The sequence below is a fragment of the Halichoerus grypus genome, chromosome 3 (assembly GCF_964656455.1).
Source record: "Halichoerus grypus chromosome 3, mHalGry1.hap1.1, whole genome shotgun sequence".
In the NCBI taxonomy this organism is placed as follows: domain Eukaryota; kingdom Metazoa; phylum Chordata; class Mammalia; order Carnivora; family Phocidae; genus Halichoerus; species Halichoerus grypus.
This window is the reverse complement of record NC_135714.1, coordinates 119,088,510-119,113,141: the sequence shown is the minus strand read 5'-3', so window position 1 is coordinate 119,113,141 and position 24,632 is coordinate 119,088,510. Positions and strand designations below refer to the sequence as shown.

At 40.2% G+C, this 24,632-nt stretch overlaps 1 protein-coding gene and 1 long non-coding RNA gene across 2 annotated transcripts; one reads left to right on the top strand and one right to left on the bottom strand.

Annotated features, from left to right (window-relative positions):
• Nucleotides 1–1,380: 1,380 nt before the first annotated feature.
• RAB33B (RAB33B, member RAS oncogene family) lies at nt 1,381–16,550 on the bottom strand. Its single transcript, XM_036078959.2, has 3 exons — nt 16,399–16,550; nt 15,893–16,154; nt 1,381–4,188 (listed from the first exon to the last, which is right to left on the bottom strand). The coding sequence occupies exons 2-3, from the start codon at nt 16,127–16,129 to the stop codon at nt 3,748–3,750; spliced, it is 678 nt and encodes a 225-aa protein (XP_035934852.1). The 5' UTR covers nt 16,130–16,154; nt 16,399–16,550; the 3' UTR covers nt 1,381–3,747.
• Nucleotides 16,551–17,166: 616 nt separating this feature from the next.
• On the top strand, nt 17,167–18,441 carry LOC144381377 (uncharacterized). The gene is made up of 2 exons (XR_013446467.1): nt 17,167–17,990; nt 18,280–18,441. It is a non-coding gene; the product is annotated as an uncharacterized LOC144381377 (long non-coding RNA).
• Nucleotides 18,442–24,632: the final 6,191 nt, after the last annotated feature.

Genomic DNA, 24,632 nt, shown 5'->3' with positions numbered 1-24,632 from the left:
GTTAGGAAACTGAGTGCCCAATCCCAGCTCTTCTTGGAGTCCAGCTGCATCCTTGTCCTTGGAGTCCCATAGGACGAGTCCGACCCTCTCAATAAATAACCCCTTAGTAGGCTGGTTCAAAGAAGAGTTTGATTCCTGTACCCAAGTCAGTCCTAATCCCCCCTCATATATGGCAACGTGGCGGCTCAACCACAGCCTCTCTTGATAGCCTCACTTCCCATTATTCTGACCAGCTAGCTCTTCATTCCCCTGTACTCACTCCCTTGCATCAAAGCATGACTCCATGCTCTGTGCTCATTGCCCTAAGTATTTATCTCCTTGATTACATTTACCATATTATGTTGCAGAATTCCCACTTGTTTATATATTATTTTGTATGTTCTTCAAGGACATCGTCTTACTCACTTATGTAGCTCACTGCCTAACACAACTGGAAAACACATGGTGGGCACTAGACAAATGTTTGATAAATCAGGTTATTCCAATTAATTAATTCTTGCCACACAGGCTCTAGCAAATTTGCCCTCAAAAGACTTAAACAATTTCTCCCAAATCGGAGGGGGAGATGAATCATGCATGGACTCTGAGAAACAAACTGAGGGTTCTAGAGGGGAGGGGGGTCGGGGGATGGGTTAGCCTGGTGATGGGTATTAAAGAGGGCATGTATTGAATGGAGCACTGGGTGTTATACGCAAACAATGAATCATGGAACACTACATCAAAAACTAATGATGTAATGTATGGGGATTAATATAATAATAAAAATAAAATAAAATATAATAAAAAAACTAATGATGTATGGTGATTAACATAATAAAATAAAAAAAAGACTTAACCAACTTACCATCTTAATATCTGATTAAGAAAGCAGTCTTTCATGAATAATGTAATTTTGTGTTTGAGCAGAAGAGTAACTAACATGTGAAATAAATGGACGGGGCAAAGCAGTATCAACTTCTGGGGCCCAAACTCCAAGCCACACTCTCCTAAAGGGCCCGAATCAGCAACGTGAAGGTAGAAATTGCGATCTTAGACCTGCAACCTAATTCCTTCTCTTTACTGTCATACATTTTATAATTATTCATTTTGTTAAACTGTTTTACCTCTAAATCTGGAGATGTCAACCACTCTTACAGTATTTCTGTTTGCCCTGAAGTACTCTTAAACAAGCTGATTACTCAGCCACACAAATGGTTTTTTATCATCTAATTTTAATATTTAGGTTTTTTTCCGAAAAGTTCTTTAACCCCAAATGTATTTCCAAATAGATTTGTTTGTTTATTTCTAACATATTATACATTACCTTGAAGGCAGAGGGGAAAAAAGATTTTTTTGTTTTACCCTGTAATCATCCTAATAACCAAAGGGAATGAAACACAATTTCTTTATGGCAAAGCTGGTTTATTGAACTTCATAAGGGAAATGTTACAATGACACTATTCCACAATGAAATTATTTAACTTTAGATTTCATGAGGAAACATATTAGCAATATACTGTCAATAAAGCATTGTCATTAATAGCTAACTATTAGATTCTGGATTAGCTTCCTTCGGTTGTTCTCAAATTAAGACTTTCCCAAAAGATACCTGATGTTTTCAATTAAGGATCACAATTAAAATAAATTCACACAGTAGTTACAAAATGTGTGACTTGTGCTTTAAAAATTTATAATTATTTGTTTGATAGCCACCATTCTGGAAGTGATTTCTCAACAAGGAAGTGTTTTATAAATATTCTCGAAAATATCTAAAACCTTTATCCCCATTCAACTGATAAGTATGCTTTTTTAAAAAATAAAAACATGTAGAAAAAAATTAAAACAGTAAATCATTACAAATGAGATACAAAGATTTTAAAATTAATAAATATTAAAGTGAAAAAATAAGTTCTTTCACAGAACTGTAAAGGATACCTACATTACGTTCTTATAAAAAGAAACAGTTAAATTATTTTTTTAACCATTATTAACAGCACTTAAAAACATAAATGTGCTTGGAAGGTTTGTAAACTTTCTTCCCACACTTTAGAAAATGTTTTAAAAGCAACAAACAGATTCCCTTCTTTAAAAAACTGTTACACCCACCACAATTAGCACAGTTGTCATTGTTTTACTACAAAAATAGTTACAAATCAACAATTTAAATTCAAACCATTTTTAATTCTAGCATGATAGGAAAATTGGATTAATCTCCGTAAACACAGATAAAGCCAACTTGTTTTTCCTTAAGCTCTAATATTTAAAACTGAATAATTATTTCCTATAATTACTTCTTTCAGTTCATTTAATAGCATTACCTTGTTTTTATAATTAAATTATCCAATTAGGATCACCATGATGATTAAACAAAACTCCTAAACTAGATTAGATTACATATCTGATTTCCCACATTCTGAAAATATTATAAGTATAATCATCTTTTGGCTTAATTACCTCTAAAATTAGGAATGACACCAATCTATCAGAATTAGTGAATGTGCACCCTTCAGTTAAAGTTCATGGCTTACGTTCCATTCATGTAATAGCTTTGTATACAAGCTTACTATTTTCTATGTGCAAAGTCTTAAATTCAAAATAAACATACTTAGGGTAAGAAACTTCTTCAACTATTCTTTACACCACTGAGGGAGATAGACAAGGTATTTCTCAATATCTACTTTATTTTTCATAATGAGGAGGAATAGCTTGTGACCATAAAATTTAAAGATTTTAAAAACTGATACACTGTAACACAATACTATTACAGAAATATATGTAGACTCCTAGGAATTAGAGGTACACCTTCAGAGCTACAATCCAAACAGAAGTTGATTTGTTAATTCAACCTTTAGTCATTAAATTGACTGACTGTGGGAGAGAGCAAGAGGTACTATGCCAGATACACAGCTTCAAATTACTAAAAGCTAAGAGAACAGGTCTCCTGGGGTAGCCAGGAACCACATTTACCTATTTTCCCCCAAGTTACAACTCCTCCAATGCTTTCAATTGGTTTTTCACTAAAGATATCATAATAAAATATAAAGCACCTTATTATGTCACTTCATTTACATTAAAGTCAGACTTGCTTTTGCATATTCTAATAGAATTTAGTAAGAAAACAAATTATTTTTCTAAAAATAACAATGACTTCTGTAGATCTGATATATTGATTAGAAATATCAAGCATCTGGAATCACTGGAAGTCATTCTTTATGCGCTGAGAACCAGAAAATATTCTATGCCTTCTCCCCACACTGGAACTAAATACAGTCTTGGCTCTCAAATGTACCAATAATAATGCAATTAAATACATCAATAATACAAAGACAGAACTCCAGGGAGAGGCAAATACCAGTTTTGTCCTATTGAGAACACTTCCCATTCAAAGGACATACCTAGTAAGTATGTCCTAAACCCTTAATTTTTTTTTCAATTCCAGAACACAGGACTGAACAGTCATTTACTCCTAAAATACCATCGTGCTCTCATTTGAAGCCTCCTTCGCTGGGCTCTCAATGGGAAGATGTTCTAATTCATCCTACCTTTACTTCATTTTCAACCTCATGTGAAAACCAACTTTTGCCCTGTGTTGTCACAATGACAAATGTAACTAAGTAGATACAAAATACAAAAATTAGCATGACAATGATAAATAGTAAAATGTCAGGATGATCCATTATATTTGAGATTAAATCTTATGACTTATCACTGTCATACTTCAAAAGCATTTCTTTAGTCAAAATTAGACAGTATAATAAAGACTGTTACTTAGCACCAGCATGTCATTGCAGGCTTTGGTTCAGGCTTCAGAATAATTCCGTTATCAGGGGGTTGACTAAGCATTAATGGTTTGTGGCTCTTAAGTTTATGAGCCAAGGTCATAAATATAGCTTCCACGTGGTCATTATCATTGGGGTTTTTCGCAGAGGTTTCAAACAAAGGCATACTGTGTGTGTCAGCAAATTTTTGTGCCAAGTCTGTAGGTACTTGCAGGGCACTTCTCAAGTCACATTTATTTCCAACGAGAATCCGTGGTATGTCACTGGCTAGCAAATGCTGTCTGCATTCTTCTATCCAAGATGGCAGGCTATGAAAACTAGCCATGTTAGTCATATCATACACGAAGACAACGGCATGGACATTTCTGTAATAATGCTGCACCATGCTCTTCCTAAATCGCTCTTGTCCTGCTGTGTCCCATAACTGGATCTGAAAATGAAAAGAGAAAACTGAAAATTTCATTCCAGTTATACATATTGAAAATTTTAATCAACTCCGCATGGTCTTTAGTACTTCTTCACTTAAATTACTTAGTTCTTGTCCATAATGCCTTTTCAGTGTAATTTATGAGATTCAGACTTCATGATACTATAGTTACCTCATAATTAATACTAGTGTCAGAACAAATATTTCAACTCAGCACTTAAATTTCAGTAAGTTAAATTTGGTTGAAATTACACCTCAAAAACTGATTTTAGGGATGCCTGGGGGCTCAGTCAGTTGGGTGTCTGCCTTTGGCTTGGGTCATGATCCCAGGGTCCTGGGATCGAGCCCCACATCGGGCTCCTTGCTCAGCAGGTCGCCTGCTTCTCCCTCTGCCTGCCGCTTCCCCTGCTCTTGCTCTCTCTCTCTCTCTCTGAAAAATAAATAAATGAAATCTTAAAAAAAAAAAGAACCAATTGATTTTAAAATATTAAATTGCGGGTGCCTGGGTGGCTCAGTTGGTTGGGCGACTGCCTTTGGCTCGGGTCGTGGTCCTGGAGTCCCGGGATTGAGTCCCGCATCGGGCTCCCTGCTCAGCAGGGAGTCTGCTTCTCCCTCTGATCCTCCCCTTCTCGTGCTCTCTGTCTCCCATTCTCTCTCTCAGATAAATAAATAAATAAATCTTAAAAATAAAATAAAATATTAAATCGACACGCCTGGGTGGCTCAGTCAATTAAGCATCTGCCTTCCGCTCGGGTCATGGTCCCAGGGTCCTGGGATTGAGCCCCACATCGGGCTCCCTGCTCAGCGGGGAGCCTGCTTCTCCCTCTCCCTCTCCCCCTGCTTGTGTTCCCTCTCTCGCTGTCTCTCTGTCAAATAAATAAATAAAATCTTTAAATAAATAAAATATTAAGTAAAAATGTATCAGGTTTTAACATACATGTTAAGTATCTAATTGCTTTTTTTTTCCTTTAAGATATTATTTATTTAGGGGCACCTGTGTGGCTCAGTCGGCTAAGCGCCTGCCTTCTGCCCCACCCTGCTCTCATGCTCTCTCTCTCTCTCTCAAATAACTAAGAGAGAGAGAGAGTGCGCACAAGCAAGGGGAGTGGCAGGCAGAGGGAGAGGGAGAAGCAGGCTCCACACTGAGCAAGGAGCCCAACGCAGGGCTCGATCCCAGCACCCTGGGATCATGACCTGAGCTGAAAGCAGATGTTTAACCAACTGAGCCACCCAAGCACCCCCAATTAAGCGACTAATTCCTGTAAATTTAATTACTATATGCCCTTCTCTACCTTCCACTAGACTAACTTAAAATAGTAGACTTAAGACAGATGTTAGGAGTCATTAGGTCTAGTCCCCAAACATATATATATATATATATATATATATATATATATATATATATATATACATTCTATGAAATCTATGAAATCCCCCTTGAAAATCTTAAAAGGCTAGAAAAATCACTTATTTAACCTAAACATCTTTACCAACAAGACTATTCCAATATCTCCTAACTGAAATATGGGGGGGGGGGGCGGCACTGAGGAAAATAATATCTACAGGTAAATATAAGTCATGTGTTATGATTCTCTTAGAACACTGAATTCCCCTGCCTTTGTTTACTTCCTAAAAAAGTTAAGTGATAAGGGTGGAAAGATTAGGGGTAGATGCTTAGATAACTTTTGACCTAAAGACTTTTACTATTTATATAAATTCAGGCTATGGACTGGAAGCCTCAACTGGTGATTTTTCACAGAATGACACAGAAGTAGAGGGAAATGAGAGGATCCTGTAGAGGGCCCATAAAAGTAAGTAGGATATAAGACATAAATAGTGCTCAGAATATGGCAGCACATGGTAATTACTCAATTAAGATGTAATAAATGAATAAATACATTTTTAAAAATGTGATTAGAGATGAAAATATTGATCACCAATCTCTTCCGTGGTACCTGAATTAAAAAAAAAAAAGTTTTTTAGTAATCTCTACACCCAATGCGGGCCTTGCACTCACAACCCCAAGATCAAGAGTTGCATGCTCTTCTGACTGAGCCAGCCAGGCACCCCCATGCTACCTTAAGTTTTATCAGCTCTGATTTTTTTTTTTTTTGGTAGTTCTTTTTAAGACCAAATTTCTCCATTTTCTTAATATTCTCCCTTTCTTTCTAATTAACATAAACCAGATTTTGCTCCAGGCAGAGAATATAAAATACTATACAAACTTGATCTCTCAGGCTCTCCTGGAAATAAGGGAGGCCAAATGACATAGTTCTAGCCAGTAACTGGTAGACAGTCTTTCAGTGGGGTTTTCCGGGGAAACTATGGATATGTGATTTTAAAAAAGATAAAGCATTTGGCACGTGCCTTTTACACCTCTCTCACCCTACTCTTTCTGCCTGGAATGGGATATAATGACTGGAGGTTCAGCAACCATCTCATGAGCATGAAGAAGGCCACACACAAGAATGGCAGAAGTCTACATAAACCTGGAATCCTGCTGACAGGGTACCAACACACAGACTGCTGCCTCTGGTCTCCTTATAACATGAGAAAAATAAAACCTCACACCATATATAAAAACTTACTCAAAATGGGTAAAAAAAACTAAATTTAAGAGCTGAAACTATGAAATTCTTAGAAGAAAACATAGGGATAAATATTTGTGACCACGGGGTTAGACAATGGTTTCTAAGATACGATATTTAAAGCATAAGCAATCAAAGAAAAAACAGATAAACTGGACTTCATCAAAATTAAAAATGTTTGTGTTTCAAAGAATATTATCAAGAAACTAAAAGTCAACTCACAGAATGGGAGAAAATACCTGTGAATAATATCTGATAGGGGTGTACCATCCAGAATATTTAAGACCTCTTATAACTCAATAATAAAAGGACAAATAAACCAATTTAAAAACTGGCAAAGAATCTGAATAGACATTTCTCCAAAGAAAATATACAAATGGTCAATAAGCACATGACAAGAGGCTAAATATCATTAGCCATCAAGGAAATGCAAATCAAAAACAAATGAAATACCACTTTACACTCACACCAGGATGGCCATTAAAAAAACAATAAAGATGGACAATAACAAGGGCTGGTGGAGATGTAGAAAAATTGGAATCTTCATACATTGCTGGTGGGGATGTAAAATAGTGCAGCCACTTTAGAAAACAGTTTGGCAGTTTCTCAAAAAGTTAATCAGACTATGACTTACCCACAAAAAGGAATGAAGTACTGATACATGCTACAACAAAGATGAACCTCCAAAATACACTAAATGAAAGAGGCCAGACATATATTCTATGGTTCTATTTATATAAAGTATCCAAAATAGAGAAATCCATAGAGATAGAACACAGATTTGGTGGTTGCCAGGGCTGGGGGATGGGGAGACTGTTGAATGGGGGAGGGGCTTTACTTTGGCGTGACTGAAATATTTTAAAACTGGACAGACGTGTGGTTATACAACATTATGAATCTACTGAATGCCACTGAATTGTTTACTTTAAAATAGTTAATCTTATGTTATCTGAATTTCACTTCCATAAATTATTTAAAAAAGAAAAACAAACAGAATTGCTACATGACCCAGTAATTCCACTCCCAGGTATGTACTGAGAGAACCGAAAAGATGTTCACACAAAAACTTGTACCCAAATGTTCATAGCAGCAGTATTCATAATAGCTAAAAGGTAGAAACCAGGGGCACCTGGGTGGCTCAGTTGGTTAAGCGACTGCCTTCAGCTCAGGTCATGATTCTGGAGTCCCTGGATCGAGTCCCGCATTGGGTGCCCTGCTCAGCGGGGAGTCTGCTTCTCCCTCTGACCCTCCCCCTCTCATGCTCTCTCTCTGTCTCATTCTTTCCTCTCAAATAAATAAATAAAATCGTTAAAAATAAATAAATAAAAATAAATAAATACATTTTAAAAAAAGGTAGAAAGCACCCAAATATCCATCAACTGATGAAGGAAGAAGCAAAATGTATGTCCATATAATATTGTTCAGCCATAAAAAGGAATGAAGTACTGATACATGCCACAACATGGATGAATCTAGAAACATGATCTTAAGTGCAGGAAGCCAGACACCACAGGCCACATATTGTAAGATTCTATGTCTGTGAAGTGTCCAAGATAGGCCAATCCAGAGACAGAAAGTAGACAGTGCCTGCCAGGGTTGAGGGAAGGGAAGGAACGGGGAATGACTGTTAAAATGGGCATGGGGTTTCTTTTCGGAGCTCTGGAATCAGATAGTGATGAGAGTGAATATACTAAACCTTGTGAATATACTAAAAACCACTAAATTGTATATTTTAAAAGGGTAAATTTTATGGTATATGAATTATATCTGTTTTTTAGAGTGACCCAAAAAAAGAAAGAAAAAAAAAAAACCAACCCCACTCCAAACTGTATCTTTAACATTTAGAAAGATATTTGGGGAATAATTTGGATGACCTATATAAAAGCTGTCCAAAAAACTGGAGCTGATCTTTTCTCTTTTAATAACATTTCGTGTAGCTCAGGTATTCAAAAACCATTTCATCAATGCAAAATGATTTATAATGTTTTAAGCAAAGAATATTTGTAAGTTAAAAACAAATAAATGAAAAGCACACGAGGAAATAATACCAAATAACACCAAATAACCACGGTTGTCGTTAAGGCAATTTCCCCTTTTATTTCTACTTTTCTGTTTTCCATAACAACCAATCACTTTTTCTATAAAAACTAAACTCTAAAAAAAATAATAATTACATAGAATTTAAACCTGCCTCAAAGAACTGTGAAAGTCCCCAATAACAGTGGTGATGATGACGCTGTTTATCCCTAAGAAAACCGTTTGTTTGTTTGTTGTTTTAGGATGGGATGGACTCAACAATACTTGGTTTTCCATCAATCCTGTTCAGAACTATGCATTCTACCCTTATTAAGACTTGCAGGAAACAAGAGGTATGAAATAGTAAATTTTACACTTTACCATAAAGCCATAAAAGTAATTACTAAGTTAATGAGGCATTTACAAAGGATTATTTAAAGATTTTAATTATTTATTTGTCAGAGAGAGAGAGAGAGAGAGCACAGGCAGGGGGGTAGCAGCAGAGGGAGAGGGAGAAGTAGACTCCCTGCTGAGCAGGGAGCCCGATGTGGGACTCGATCCCAGAACCCTGGGATCATGACCTGAGCTGAAGGCAGACACTTAACCGACTGAGCCACCCAGGTGTCCCACAAAGGAGTATTTAAAAAGACGCTTCAAAATTTCACTGACGGAATTGCTGAAATAGTGAAGGCTCAGGCCAAGGCACACAGACATGCTGTCTGCGACCTTCAGGCCTGCATGGGACACTGAGGCTAGGGCAAGGGGACTGGGGACGAGCAGAGAGAGACTCAGCAAAGAAAGGACGGCACAGGAACATGGCTTTGGTTCAGTTAGGAAGTATTTTCAGAGCAGTTTTTCCCAATTTAACAATGTTTTATAAAAAAAAAATGGTTAATACATGCTCCCATAGATACTACTCCCACTTTACACATTATAAGGACAACACAAAATATACTTCAATAATATTTCACAAATCTCAACTTTAAATTCTAATACGAAGTTCCAACAAAGACGGCAACCTAGCTATTTGCTAAATCCCAACAGGAGATTCTTATTGTTGATGAAATCTCTTTTAGTAGTTTTATGACCAAAATGAAAAATGATCTGGCTAAACGGACTTAATACTGTTTTTGCTTGACTGAAAATGATAAAGGTATTAACGCAAATGATCAGGTATCAAATTTCCATTAGTTTCCCTTATTACCTCAATTCTGGATTTCCAGAGTAGCCTACCAATTGATCTCCTTGTTTCCATACATTCGATATGCATCCCCTTAGCACTACCTAGTTTAGAAACTGAGCTACTCAGAGAAGTCCAAGGCATTACCAGACATGGATCCTGCTCTAAGTAAGACTGAAAAAGACTTAATAGAAGAGGTAGAGACACCTACATAATACAGTGAGTTAAGAGATCATTTAAAGGCTCAGGTAAGGTGCTGGAGGGAGTTTATAGAAGGAATAAATAGAATGGAGAAGGAGGGATGGGATATTTTTAATAGACACACTGAGTTTAATAAGGAAAAATTACATGTGGTGAAATTTGAGCAGAGGGAATATTCCAGGCAGAGTGGGGCATGCAAGGAGAAACATAGGGATCGGCAAATAAGCAGCTAGACTATAGGGTACCCGAAAGAAATTAATGGGAAAAAAAGTTTAAAAAGCAATCTGGAGCAAGATGAAGGAAGTCCGACATTAATTTTTAAAAGTTGGAATTTTACAACATAATGGAGAACTACCCAGGGCATCTGAGGCAAGGGACATTAATCTCCCTAACGTGGAACACTAATCTGGCATTTTGGCAATAATGTACAAAATAGGCTCATTGAGTACTGGGCATGAGATGAGTTGAGTTGCTGCAACAGTTCACAGGGAGGTAAGAAAGACCTGAACTAGGATTTTGAAGAAAGGATGGATGAGAGAATCATGTATGTAGAGAACCAGCTCGATTTAGGTACTAAAGAGAGGGACAAGGCCTTGAGGATAAGGAGGACGCCATCATGACAACCTGGGCGATGTGGGGAGAAACAGGAGAAGCAGATTTGCCGGGGAAGATGAACTCACTTCAGACATTCAAGGCGAAGGAGGGAATATCCAAATAGCCATGTCCAGAAGATAGTAGGAAAGGCAGAGTAAGATGAGGAGAGAGGTGGGCTAAACAAAGATCTGGAAGTTATCTTCATGGACTGACAGCTGACATCAAGAGACTACCAAAGGAGAGAATGTAGATAGAAAACCAGGTCAAGGGGTAGACTGAGTCTCACTCTAGATTCATTCTCAATTGCTGCCACATTTATTTTCCTAAAACACTCGGACTTTTTACCAAGCATACAAAATGAAGCCTAGACTCTTTAGCTTTGTTTCTCAAACTCTTCACAAACGTTGCCACCAACGCCTTTAAATTCTTCCCACTTGCCACCTTTCCACAGGAACCTCTGATCCTGCTGGAGTATCCTGCTAATGGTCCTCTTCAGAAAAGCCCTCTCAGCTCTGCCTTCCCTCTGTGAAACCTCACCTAGCACTCTAAGCACAAATGATTCCTCCACCCACATCCAAACAATAACTTGGCACTCATTCATCGCCTGATTTTAATGGTCATCTTTTTAGGTATATAAATCTTCCCCCAATCTAGGACAACGATTCATCTAGGCACTATAGCAGGGTCAGCAAACTTTTTCTGTAAAGGGTCAGAATAGTGAATATCTTAGGCTCTGAGGGCCTAACAGTGTCTGTCACAACTACTCAACTCTGCCACTGTAGCGCAAAAGCAAGCACAGTGTGTGAACACAGGAGCACAGCTGTGTTTCAATACTTCATTTATAAACACTAAAATGTGAATTTCACATAATTTTCACCTGTCATGAAATCATATTCTTACGATTTCCCCCCCAATCATTTAAAGAAGTAAAAATCATTTGTAGCTTGCAGGCCATATAAAAACAGGCAGCAAGCCATATTCGGCCCTCAAGTGTGGTTTGCCAACCCCTATGATGTATCATAATTCTTTGTGACTAACAAAAATGTCATCTTTCCTGCAATTACTCATTAAATATTTGTTTTACCCATGGGGGAAGAGGTGTCCCGATTATGTTCCTTTAGTTAATATTAATATCTTTTATTTCACATGGCAAAATGTCATACCTCTATAATTGATAAGTAAGCAATCCCAATGTTCAAATAGAAACTGCTGACCCCTAATGAGAAGATGGATTAAATGCAACATGAGGCTTTAATTATTCTGTCGGTGTCTGCCATTGTAAAATGCTTGTATGAAAAGAATATAGCTAGTTATGATGGGGATACACATACAAGGAAGGAGCATAAGAATTAGGGTTGAGAGTCTTAATTTAAAAATCAAATGGGTTTTTATTTAAAGAATTCATTTTATAATTTTGTTCAACTTCCAAAATTCTGCAAACAAGATTTTCCTTTTTCAACCATACATATATAGTACTTAGGAACAGATGAACAAATATAGACTTTGCTACATTTCATAAAACATTTTAACTGATTCTGAAAGGGCACTGCCCTAAGACATGCTTTCTGAAAAACTTAACAGTCCACAATTACAAACATTTAACACAGGGCACCTGGGCGGCTCAAATGGTTAAGTGTCCAACTCTTGATTTTGGCTCAGGTCATGATCTTGGGGTGGTGGGAAAGAGCCCCGAGTTGGGCTCCCCGCTCAGTAGGGAGTCTGCTTGAGATTCTCTCCCTCTGCCCCTCCCCCCACTCACGTGTGTGCACGTGAGCACGCGTTCTCTCTAATAAATAAATCTTAAAAAAAAAAATTTTAACATAATATCTCACTTTTACCAAACAAATAAAAATGTCCAGAATGTCATGTTGTTACTAAAGTAACATAAAGCTTTCCAGCTTTCACTTTAAGATGAAAAATGAAAAGACATGTCATTTCAGATTAGGCTAAAAATTTTCCAAAGAGAAAATACATATGAACATTTCAGTAGCACTTAAGATATATTACAGGTTAACAACAAAAAAGCAGAAGCAGGACATGGAATAAAGCTCTTCTATATTCAGTTTTTTTTAAGATACTAAAAAAGTTTTTTGTTTAAAGATTTTATTTATTTATTAGAGAGAGAGAGAACAAGAGCACATACTTGGTAGAAGGGGCAGAGGGAGAAGAAGCAGCAGACTGCCCGATGAGCAGGGAGCCCGATTGGGGGAGGCTTGATTCCAGGACCCCGAGAACACCACCTAAGCTGAAATCAAGAGTCAGATGCCTAACTGGACTGAGCCACCCAGGCACCCCTAAAAATAGTTTTGTTTTTTTTCCTAAAAATAGTTTTTAAAAAAAATGTCCTGGGGCACCTGGGTCCTGAGATCGAGTTTCCCATCCAGCTCCTTGCTCAGCTCCTTGCTCAGCGGGGAGTCCGCTTGAGATTCTATCCCTCTCCCTCTGCCCCTCCCCCCACTCACTCACTCTCAAATAAATAAATCTTAAAAAAAAAAAGTCCAATATATAATGTATGGCTGTTTTGGAATGTCTTTGTTTCTTAAAACTTTGTGAAAAAAAACAATGTCCAATATAGTCATGTCTTTTTCTACTACAGAAATCTCAGAATATTTCTGTTAGTCTTTTCAACCACAATAAAAACCTTTCAAGTCTTAAAAGTTGGAGGTACCAGTCGGGTGCCTGGGTGGCTCAGTCGGTCAGGCATCTGCCTTTGGCTCAGGTCATGATCCCAGAGTCCTGGGATCGAGACCCACATCAGGCTCCCTGCTCAGCGGGGGGCCTGCTTCTCCCTCTCCCTCTGTGCGCTCTCTCGCTCTCTCTCAAGTAAATAAATTTTTAGGAAAAAAAAAAAAAGTTGGAGGTACAAATCAATGGCTAAGGCCTTAGAAGAAAAAGAAACTCAGTATCCAGGTCTCTACCAATCAAACAGGTTAGGCTAAAGCTCAGAAGGAATAATCCCAGAAAAAAATATTTTCTCCTTACTGCTCTCAATCAGAACAATGAACTCTGTGCTCCCAGATTCATCACATTTATGGTTCTGGTTTACTTATCACCTCCAGCACTTACCCCAGTAGTTAAGCAGTCAGCTTAGATACTGGACATGTTTTATATTTTTTCAATATAAGTATCTCTTAAATTTGCAACTGATTCATCTGAGATGTTCAAGTACAAATGGCAACCCATAAGTAGGTAAAGGAGGAAAATCCCAACTCCTCCCCTGCCTCCATTCCCTCTACTTATTTCTTTAAAATCATGCTTTTAGGGTAATTTCTCTCACCTTCAGCTGTCTGCTTATGCCCTACTTTACCTCTACTTCACGCTTTGGGTGCACAGCCATAGAAATGATGGTGCCAAAGAGGGATAATGATGTTAAGCCACCAAGGAAGAAGAATCTTCTTAAGATTACCAATTATGAACCAGGTGCTTCATATATGTTCTCATGTAATCCTCTCATCTAATCTCATCTAATCTCATATGGTATTATCATCCCAACTTTTTCAGAAAAGAAAAAAGTCTCTGAAAGATTAAAGAACCTGCCTTAGGACTAGAGTAACCAACTACCCCAGTTCACCTGAGACTGAGGGGGTTCCTGGGATGTGGGAATTCCAGTTTTAAAACTAGGAAAGTCTTGGGCAAAATTGGTCACCCATCTAAGGACACACAGCCCATCCTTACCCTTTCGTAGGTTCAAACTTGAGCCAAGTCAGTTGGGCTCCAAAGCCCATGCACTTTCTCCCAGGACTCCTGCTTTTCCCAAACTAACCTCCTTCTCAAACCTCAGAAGCCCCTTTATTTCCCTCACCCTCAGGATTCTGGGCCTAACCTAATTCTGATGAAAAAGATTCAGTCTCTTCTTATTCTGTCTTTTCCTCTGTAATATATACAGATCTTTCTTAACTCCCTAATACAGAGTACCCAAGGGACCACCACTGGCAGCCTGAATGGAATGATAAGATTAAAATAAAAACTAAAAGGTAAAAGGCCCTATAGAAGGCTGATTTCTTTTCAACCCTATTTCTCCTTTACATCATTAGCATTTAAACCCCTTTGGGGATGGGGTGGGGAAGACGGTGGTTGGAGAACTAAAAAATAAATTGTTCTTGCCTCAAGGATGTGAGGGTAGGAATGAAGAAATAAGTCTGCTTTTTCTCCCACAGGGGGACTGAGGTAAAGATGAACATCTTAATTTAAAGCAAAAAAGTAAACACTATAAGGAAGGCAGAGCTTTTCCTGGAGTCTGTATGTTTTAAGGGGTGGTATTAGCTAGTGGCTGCAGACTTAGTGGTGGTCTGGAATGAAGAGTGTGTCTAAGGTTTACACCAGCACAAGGTCTCGCCTTGTCACTGATCCTCATTTTCCAATGTACCCATTCCAACCCCTCAGAATCCTAATCTTGGCCTTGGGCCTACTACCTTTTCCACTATAATTGAGTCCCTAGTCTCAGGAGCCACCAGTAAGAATTAAGAACTGGGATAGGGTGGCGCTAAGAATGTGCTTTCGGCAAACCAAGCAGGAACTATTCATGTATAGAATGTTTCTGCAGGAAAACAGATTTTTCTAAACAACTCAATGTCATACAGAAACTTCTGAAGCAAAACTGCATGCAAGAGAACACCTAACTACTTCCTCAAAGGCAATACGGTTTTACTTCCACAGTATCAAGGGCAGTGCTCAGACAATTGTTTAATAAATGATATTTATTAAATGTTTTCCACGCTTGAGAAATTTCACTGTTTTTCCTTCGGCCTTACTTCACTGACTCCCAACACATAAGACACTGCCAATGAGTCCATGGATACCTTCTACACTCTGTGCTACTCAATGTGTGGTTCACGGACTAGTTGCATCTGCATCACCTGCGACCTCACCAAATTAGAATCTGCATTTAAAAAAAAAAAAAAGTTGCCCGGGTAAATCGCGGGACATTAAAGTTTGTGGAGCACTGCCTTATAAGTTTGCTATATATAAATCCTTCCAATCCCCAGCTCCAATCTCTACATCAGCTTGAGAAAAGACGAAGCGCACACGTTGCACAGGGCCAGCGATTAACCTACGGTGGGGCTGGGACCTGTCATCCCAAGGCATCCTTCCTCCCTGACAGTCATCCCCCCCACCCACCCCCGCTCACCTTGATGCGCTCCCCATCTATCTCCACCGCACGTTCTCGGAAATCCACCCCGATAGTAGCCTCGGTGCGGTCGGGGAAACGGCCGGCGCAGAAGCGGTAGGTTAGGCACGTCTTGCCCACGTTGGAGTCACCGATCACGATTATCTTGAAGATACGGGAGCGAGCCGGAGGCAGAAATACTGAAGCCCCTGACACCGCACCGCTGGACGAGAAGCTTGCCTCGAGAGACGACTCCATCTCCGTTCTCCGGACCCGCCCCAAACTGAGGCGGAGAAAAGCAGACGCGTAAAGACTTGAGAGATTACGCCACCTCGAGCGAGCGCGCCCAGCCTGCCGGCTCGGCTGCGCAACGTCGCAGGAGCCACCGCCCTCCAGCCCGGCAGCGCGCGTGCGCACCTTCCCGCCCCCGCGTCGCGCAGGTGCGGCGCCCACCAGCCGCGTCTCGCTGCTCCTCCCACCTAGCCCGCGGCTCCACCCCGCCGTCACTGCCGGCGGCAGCAGTCTACCTGGAAAGGCTTGACGGCCGCGGGGCCCGGCGGGGGCTTGACGGCGGGTGCGGAGGGCTAGCCCACCGAGCGGCCAAGCAGAGCGCCCCAGGCCCGGCACCCAGGCTGGCCCGGCCTCGCCACGTCCAAGGCTCCCGCCCTCCGGAGGAAGCCGCGCAATCACTCTGGGGGCGGGGAGAGAAAGACAGCTGAAAGGAAGGAGGTACCACCAGGCACTCTCTCGCGAGAGGGCCGAGGAGCCGCCTTAAACGGGGGCGTGTGCCTGGTGAGGGGCTGTTAAGGTCTTCGGAAGGCTGGGATGTAGGGTTCGGCGCCGTTGTGGACGTTGGTGGGGGTTCCCCGGACTTGCAGGTGGAAGCGGGTTCTCTTGGCTTGCAGCCGGGGGCTGCGGAGTCGGCTGTGCCCCCTGCCTCCTCCGGGCCCTCTGGACCCCAGGAGCTGGGACAGCAACGAGGACTGTAGGGGGTGGGGCGTGAGGCGCCGCCGGAAGGCGCGGGACGCTGGTGGAGGCGAGCTCCGGGCCTTGCGGAGTTCGGCAGCCTTGGTCTTGGCAGGCTCTTGGTTGACAGTGAGCAGGTGGGAGGTCGAGGCCGCCTGCCGCCGTGGCACAGAGAATTTCCTGGGCGCCCCCTAGGCCATGTGAGGGTATCCGCGGGACTCTGGTGGTGCCCAGGGCTCGTCTGGCTGATGCCCCAGGCCCAAGAAGTAGAGCAGATCACATGTGGGCCACTTAGGGGCATTGAACCGAGAGTTGTTACCAGACGGCCTCTCTTGGGAGAATAAAACCCGTTATGCCCTAGTTATGTCTTAATGCCTGGGTGACGATGGTGTAGCCGTTCAGTATTCCTGAGCGCACGCAGAAGTTGTCTTGGCACACTATTTAAGAAAAACATTAATAGACGAGACCACCCAACCTTAAAGAATCTTCTCTGGATTACCGTGAATTCTTCACATGAAACCTACCATACATTAACTCACACAAAAGGTCCAAAATGTGCAAACTTTGTTTTTTTGTGAAAAGTTGTTTTGCAATAACAAGCCTGCATTCCTTTTTTCTGTTTGAGCAAATGGTTATGCTGCTTGTAAAGTCAAGGGCTGTGGAGAGGAGGACATGCTAGGCTTTAAATAGAGTGAGGGGAACAGTAGAGCACTAAAAGTTCTAGGAAAGGAGATAAACTGCTTATTCCATTAGGTAAAATGAAAATGTAGTCAGAGGAAATTAGTGGTAGAACCCGAGGCTGCCCAGAATTAACACGAATTTGGGATAGCCTTAATATACAGAAACTTACGTTGCTGTAGAAAAACTATACAGCCACTAATATAGCAAGTTATGTTAGGGGAAAAAGTTTACTCACCTGGTTGAATGTGTATGCCAATTACATTTATTCCGTATCCTGTTAGAGAAACTAAAACATGGACTGGAAAATTCTAATTGTTTATCTGTGAGATTATTTCTATGAAGATTGATCATCCCAGATACTATTAGAGGGCCTTGGAATATATTCCTCTAATTTACTCTACCTATCCCATTCAAAGAAGCTGATGATTTAGGACAAAGGCCAGTTGAAGAATTCAAAGCTCTGGATAATCAGGTAATTGCAAAGGATGAGTAAAAAAAAAGCATTAGCATCCTTGTACCCTAAGACCCTTTCCTTTTGTAGTCTAGCATTTTCAGTTTAGCTCTTACTAAACTGTATCAGAAATTAATTTTCTTGTCTGTTTATCCAAATCCTATTCATATGTCAAAAGTTTCACCTCTGTGAAGCTTTTCCTGATTACTTCAGTTCAGAATGTTCTTTGCTTTTTGGGGTATTGTTTATTTGGTCTTTGAATACTGTCTTCACTGTTTAAGGTTCATAATTATGTGTTGAGTCTTACCAGCCAGATTGTCAGCTCTTGACTACTGACGGAAAGCTCACTGTTTTTCAGCTAATGATGAATAAATGAAGTGAGAAAATTTCTTGCATAAAGTTTGTCAATTTGAACTCTTTACCAATTATACACATTTCAGCACTACTTAAATAGAAGAAATACTATAGACACTTGACACTGTTATGAAGAGTTTTGTATTTTCAGCTTGCAGTTTGAGAGACTGTGTGTGACTGAAGTATGTCAATACTCTTCTTAACTGAATAATCCCAAAACCTCCAGGTTTGATACTTGGAGATTCTGCTACTGGGAAGAGTGGAGGATTATGCAGCCCTGTTCTGAGAATTCATTTTGTCCTTGGAATTCTTCACTAGCTGTCACTACCACTTGACCTCAAAGTATCAGCATGTTAACTTTTTCTTAATACTTTGCAACATAGCTGAGAAGAGACTAAATTTGAACTTTTAGCAATACAACTTCAACTGGAACATTATAAATGGTTTAGGGTACTTATTTAGGTTTATAGATTTATAATTTATTTAGGGTATTTATTTAGATGTATATTTAAAAATAATAGAAAAAACAATATTAGAAACACAAAATAAGGGTAATCTTATGTACAAAGTATAATTACTTATTTTCAGCCTTTTTTTTTTTTTTTGCTGCAGAGATGCCACTTCCCTGTGGCAGAGGCCATTTTTGAACTGATCTTACCATGGAATAGCTCCTAGGCAATTTCACTCATATGTTCAGGACTGAGCACGGAGGACAAAGGAGAGTTCTCTTGCATGCCCAAATAAAGGTTTCTCAGTTTCAGCCCTGATGACATTTTGAGCCAGATAATTCTTTGTTGTGGGAAGCCGACCTGTGCATTGTAGGATGTTTAGCAGCATCCCTGGGTACCACCAAATATATGCCAGTAGTATTCCACTCCTAGTTTTAACAAACCCTCTGTAGACATTACCAAATGCCCCTGAGGGGAAAATCTGTGCCCTGTCCCTGCTCTCATTGAAAACCACTGGCCTATATCAGGATTCTTCTCACAATTCTGGTTACCTGTCCATCCCAGGTGATAGTAGGAGTCACCTCTCCCTTAAAGAGAGCACTCTTAATTCTCCAGAGAAGTACAGCATTGGTCTTATTGGCCTCCACCAGATTAACATACCACTGTGTTTAATAGTAACCCCAAATATCATAAAAGATATTACAGTATAAATAGTAGAGTTTTATTTTGGTAACTAAACAGTAAATTACTGTCATAGGTTAGCTTACTGAGTTTTAGAATTAAATCCAGAAATACAAAACAGATCAAAAAAGGAAAGAGCTGGTTCTTTGAAATGATCAATAAAATAAATATGACAAAATAAAAATAGCAAAGATTTTTAAATCAGAGAAAATATGTTAAGAATGAAAAAGGAGTTAAACTCAGATTCAAAGGGATTTTTTTTTTTTTTAAGTAAGCTCTACACCCAGTGTGGGGCTTAAAGTCACAACCCAGAAATCAAAAGTCACACGCTCTACTGACTAAGCCAGCCAGACGCCCCCAAAGGGAATTTTATTTTTATTTTTTTTTAAGATTGATTTATTTGAGAGAGAGAGCACCTGTGCGAGCACAAACAAGGGGAGGGGGAGGGACAGAGGGAGAAGCAGATTCCCAGCTGAGCAGGGAGCTCAATATGATCCCAGGACCCTGGGGTCATGACCTGAGCTGAGGACAGATGCTTAACTGACTGAGGCACCCAATATAAGAGAATACTATGTATAACTCCATGTATTCATAAAAATACATTATTGAGCACCTACCACATGAAAAACAGGCACTATGTGAGTTGCTAAAGATACTATGGTTAACAGACCCAATTTGTGGAACTTGTTTAACAAATACCAGAGAAAAAGGGGGCTGGCACCTCTAGCCCCTGCATTGTTTAGGCTTCTACTGTGTATCTTACATTATATGTGTTGTAGTATGATATTATTTGAAGGTAAACTGTGGTAAGTTAAAGATTCATATGGTAAAACTTAGAACAACAGCTACAGTCATAAAACACAGAAGCATAGCTAAGCAGCCAACAGAGAAATTAAAATGGAATACTACAAATTAGTCCAAAAGAAGACAAGAGGAAAAAGAAACAAAATTAGATTGAACAGATAGAAAACAATATATCAAAAATTAAATTAATTATAAATGGTCTAAACACTGCAATTAAAAGGAAGGCATACCTCTCTAAATAAAAAATCAAGGCCTAATTATGTACTAATGCTTACCCAAAAAAAGAAGGCATCATCAACATAAAGACACAGACAGGTTCAAAGTAAAATGATGGAAAAAGATATGCAAACAATAAAGCTGGAATATCTACTAATGTTAGACAAAGTAGACTTCAGGAAAAGGAATTTGGCCTATCTTCAGGACGAGGTAAAGAGGGACATTTCATAATATAAAAAGGTCAATTCATCAAGAAGAGAGAGCAACAAAGCTTAAAATTATATGAAGTAAAAACTGACAAAAGAGAAAAAAAAATAGACAAATCCAAAATTATAGCTGAGATTTCAACATCACCTTGGTATTTGATGAACAAGTAGATTTTTTTAAAAGATTTTATTTGACAGAGATAGCAAGAGAGGGAACACAAGCAGGGAGAGTGGGAGAGGGAGAAGCAGGCTTCCCGCGGAGCAGGGAGCCCTATTTGGGGCCTGATCCCAGGACCCTGGGACCATGACCTGAGCCAAAGGTAGACACTTAACAACCGAGCCACCCAGGTGCCCCGAACAAGTAGATTTTTAAAATGTGTAATGATAAAGAGGACTTTAACAATATTATCAACCCATCTAACCTAATATTCAGAGAAAATTACATCAAACAGTGGCAGAATACACATTTTTTTTTTTTAAAGATTTATTTATTTGAGAGAGAATGAGAGAGCACATGAGAGGGGGGAGGGTCAGAGGGAGAAGCAGACTCCCTGCCGAGCAGGGAGCCCGATGCGGGACTCGATCCAGGGACTCCAGGATCATGACCTGAGCCGAAGGCAGTCGCTTAACCAACTGAGCCACCCAGGCGCCCAATGCACATGGAACATTCACCAAGATAAACCACAAACTGGGAGATTTTTTTCCTTTTAATTCTTTTTTTTTTTTTAAGATTTTATTTATTTGTTTGATAGAGAGCGAGACAGCAAGAGAGGGAACACAAGCAGGGGGAGTGGGAGAGGGAGAAGCAGGCCTCCTGCAGAGCAGGGAGCCCGATGCGGGGCTCAATCCCAGAACGTGGGATCATGACCTGAGCCGAAGGCAGACGCTTAACAACTGAGCCACCCAGGCACCCCTTAATTCTCAATTTAAAAACAACTGAAAATTGTATCATTCAAGGTCCAGTCAGGAAATAGAAACCACATAGTAAGTTGGCTGTGTAATGTTTAATATAAACAATTATTAACTATGATGGGATTGCAGGAACAAGGGATTAGCTGGTACAAAGTAAAGAGAACTCTAAATATTATAGGGATATCAGATACAAGAAGTAGTTACTACTCCTAAGTGGAGATAGACTCCCCACAGCAACCCCCCTCCCTACACACACCCTGCCCCCAGCTCCAGGCTGAGATCTAGACCTTGTTACAGAGGGCAAGGCCCTGGCTTAATGACTGGTAAAGAATTTGCTGTGGTACTGTGCCAGTGAAACATGATGGTAATCCACCCTTTGGAACTTGCTGAAAGTCCACCCTTTAGGGTGCCAGAGAAAGCTGTTCAGGGGTAGCTACCTTGCAGACGCCACTTTGCTACAAAACAGTCTGAAGGTGGATGTGGGGAAGCCGCTGTGTGCTGGAGAAATTGCCCATACCAGGAGCCTGGTGCCAGGGAAACCCCTTGCACTGCAGGAGCCGGGCACTAGGAAGCTGGCTGCAGGTACCTCAGGAGCCAGGCAAAGGAAAAGTTGTAGGCAGTGCAGGATAGGGGGTGCTAGAGAAGCTATGTGCTGGCAAGTGCCAGCCAAGAAAGCAAGAACTAGGAAGGAAAATTCTTTTCAGCATCCTCTACTGACAGAGCTTAACACTGTGCCAGCTGGCAAAGGAAAAATATTTAAAGAGCTTAGTTCCAGTTTTAGGACAAACAGTGAATCTAGGAGATAGAACAATTCTTAATAAAAGCTTAGAGGAGAAAAATGTGTCATCATCTCTACAGATGCTAAAAAGGTATTTGATATAAAATTTAACATCCATGTCTAATTTAAAAACCCTTGGTAAAGTAGAACTAGAAGGATACTAATAAAGGATATCAAACATTTTCTTCTAGAAGTATGGCTGGTAAGGTTTTTTTGAGGAACCCTGCTGCCAAACAGCTATAATCTGCATGAGACATGCTCTACAGGACATTATTGGTCCCCAAGAGACTGAGAAAGTCCTAAGGAATCCCCACTACCATCCCATACACACAAACCCTTGGCCCAGGCTGATCAGCAAGCAGACAGGAGGACATGTGTCTACAGCAGCTGCAATCCAGACACAGAACCCTAGACTAGCTGCCAAGTTGAAAAGCCATACATAGGATTTCCCCACCCTCCCATAAAGAACTGAATGAATATGAAGTCTGTGTTGCTCCCTGGCTACAAGCAGAAACAGAAGCAAAACCTCTCTGGAAGAAAACATCCCCAATTTAGGTCAAGAGGACTTTAAAAATTAAGGTCAAGCAATGAGCTCACAATCAAAGAACTCCAAGCACCAAGAAGCCAAACTATTATGAGTATCTGTAGGAATAACATTCAGTAGATACATAACTCCAAGGGCCATAGATTATGGAATTGACAGATACAGAGTATAGAATATCTATGCTCCAAATGTTGCAAAAAAAGTACAAGATGTAGAGACGCCTGGGTGGCTCAGTCTGTTAAGCATCTGCCTTCGGCTCGGGTCATGATCCCAGGGTCCTGGGATCGAGTCCCACATGGGGCTCCTTGCTCAGCGGGGAGCCTGCTTCTCCCTCTGCCTGCCGCTCCCCCTGCTTGTGCTCTCTCTCTGACAAATAAATAAAATCTTTAAAAAAATAAAAGTACAAGATGTAATCACAAAGATGAACAAGAGACCACCAAGAAAGAACAGGCAGATTGGGAGGCAGGTGAGACTTTCTAGACATGGAAAATACAATTATTGGAATGACAAAACTCAGTGGAAAGGTTAAAGAATAAATCAGATACAGATGAAGAGAGAATGAGAAGATATATGTGAAGAAATTATCTAGAATATACTAGAGAAAGACAAGGAACTAAAAATATGGAAAAGATATTAAAAGATGGAGGCTAGGGGGTACCTAAGTGGCACAGTCAGTTCAACGTCCAACTCGGTTTTGGCTCAGCTCATGATCTCGGTCACGAGGTGGACCCCCGTGTCAGGCTCCATGGTCAGTGCAGAGTCTACTTAGGACTCTCTCTCCCTCTCCCTCTGCCCCTGCCCCCGCCTTGCTCACTCTCTCAAATAAACTTTTTTTTCAAGATTTTATTTATTTATTAGAGAGAGAGAACAAGCATGAGCAGCGGGGAGGGACAGAGGGGAGAAGACAAAGCAGACTCCCCACCAAGCAGGGAGCCCAATATGGGGCTTGATCCCAGGACCCCAAGATCATGACCTGAGCCAAGGCAGTTGCTTAATCGACTGAGCCACCCAGGCATCCCTCAAATAAATAATCTTTTTTTTTTTTTTTAAAGATTTTTATTTATTTGAGAGAGAGAGAATGAGAGAGAGCGAGCACATGAGAGGGGGGAGGGTCAGAGGGAGAAGCAGACTCCCTGCCGAGCAGGGAGCCCGATGCGGGACTCGATCCAGGGACTCCAGGATTATGACCTGAGCCGAAGGCAGTCGCTTAACCAACTGAGCCACCCAGGCGCCCTCAAGTAAATAATCTTTAAAAACAAAACAAAAAAAAGATAGAGGCTAGGATGAGAGAGTCTATCACATAATTGGAATCAAAGGAGGACAGAATAAAAGAGAAGCAATATTTTTCAACATTTTGCAAAACTTTAAAGTGGAACAAATTTTACAGCAAACATTCATATCCACCACCGAGATCCTAGAATTAACATTTTATTTCATACGCCATATCATTTATCCATTCTCGTACCCATCCATCAATGCATCATATTTTTTGATGCATTTCAGAGTACATTGCAGGCATCACCCTTAAGATGTTTATCATTAACTAGTGTCCAATATTGTTTTACAGGGTTTTTTCCTCCTAGGTAAAATTTATGCACAAATCTTAAATGCATCATTCACTGAGCTTTTACAAGTGCATATACTGGTGTAACATAAACTCCTATCAAAAAATACAACATATGGGGCACCTATAGTTGGCTACTATAGTTTTCAATTCTA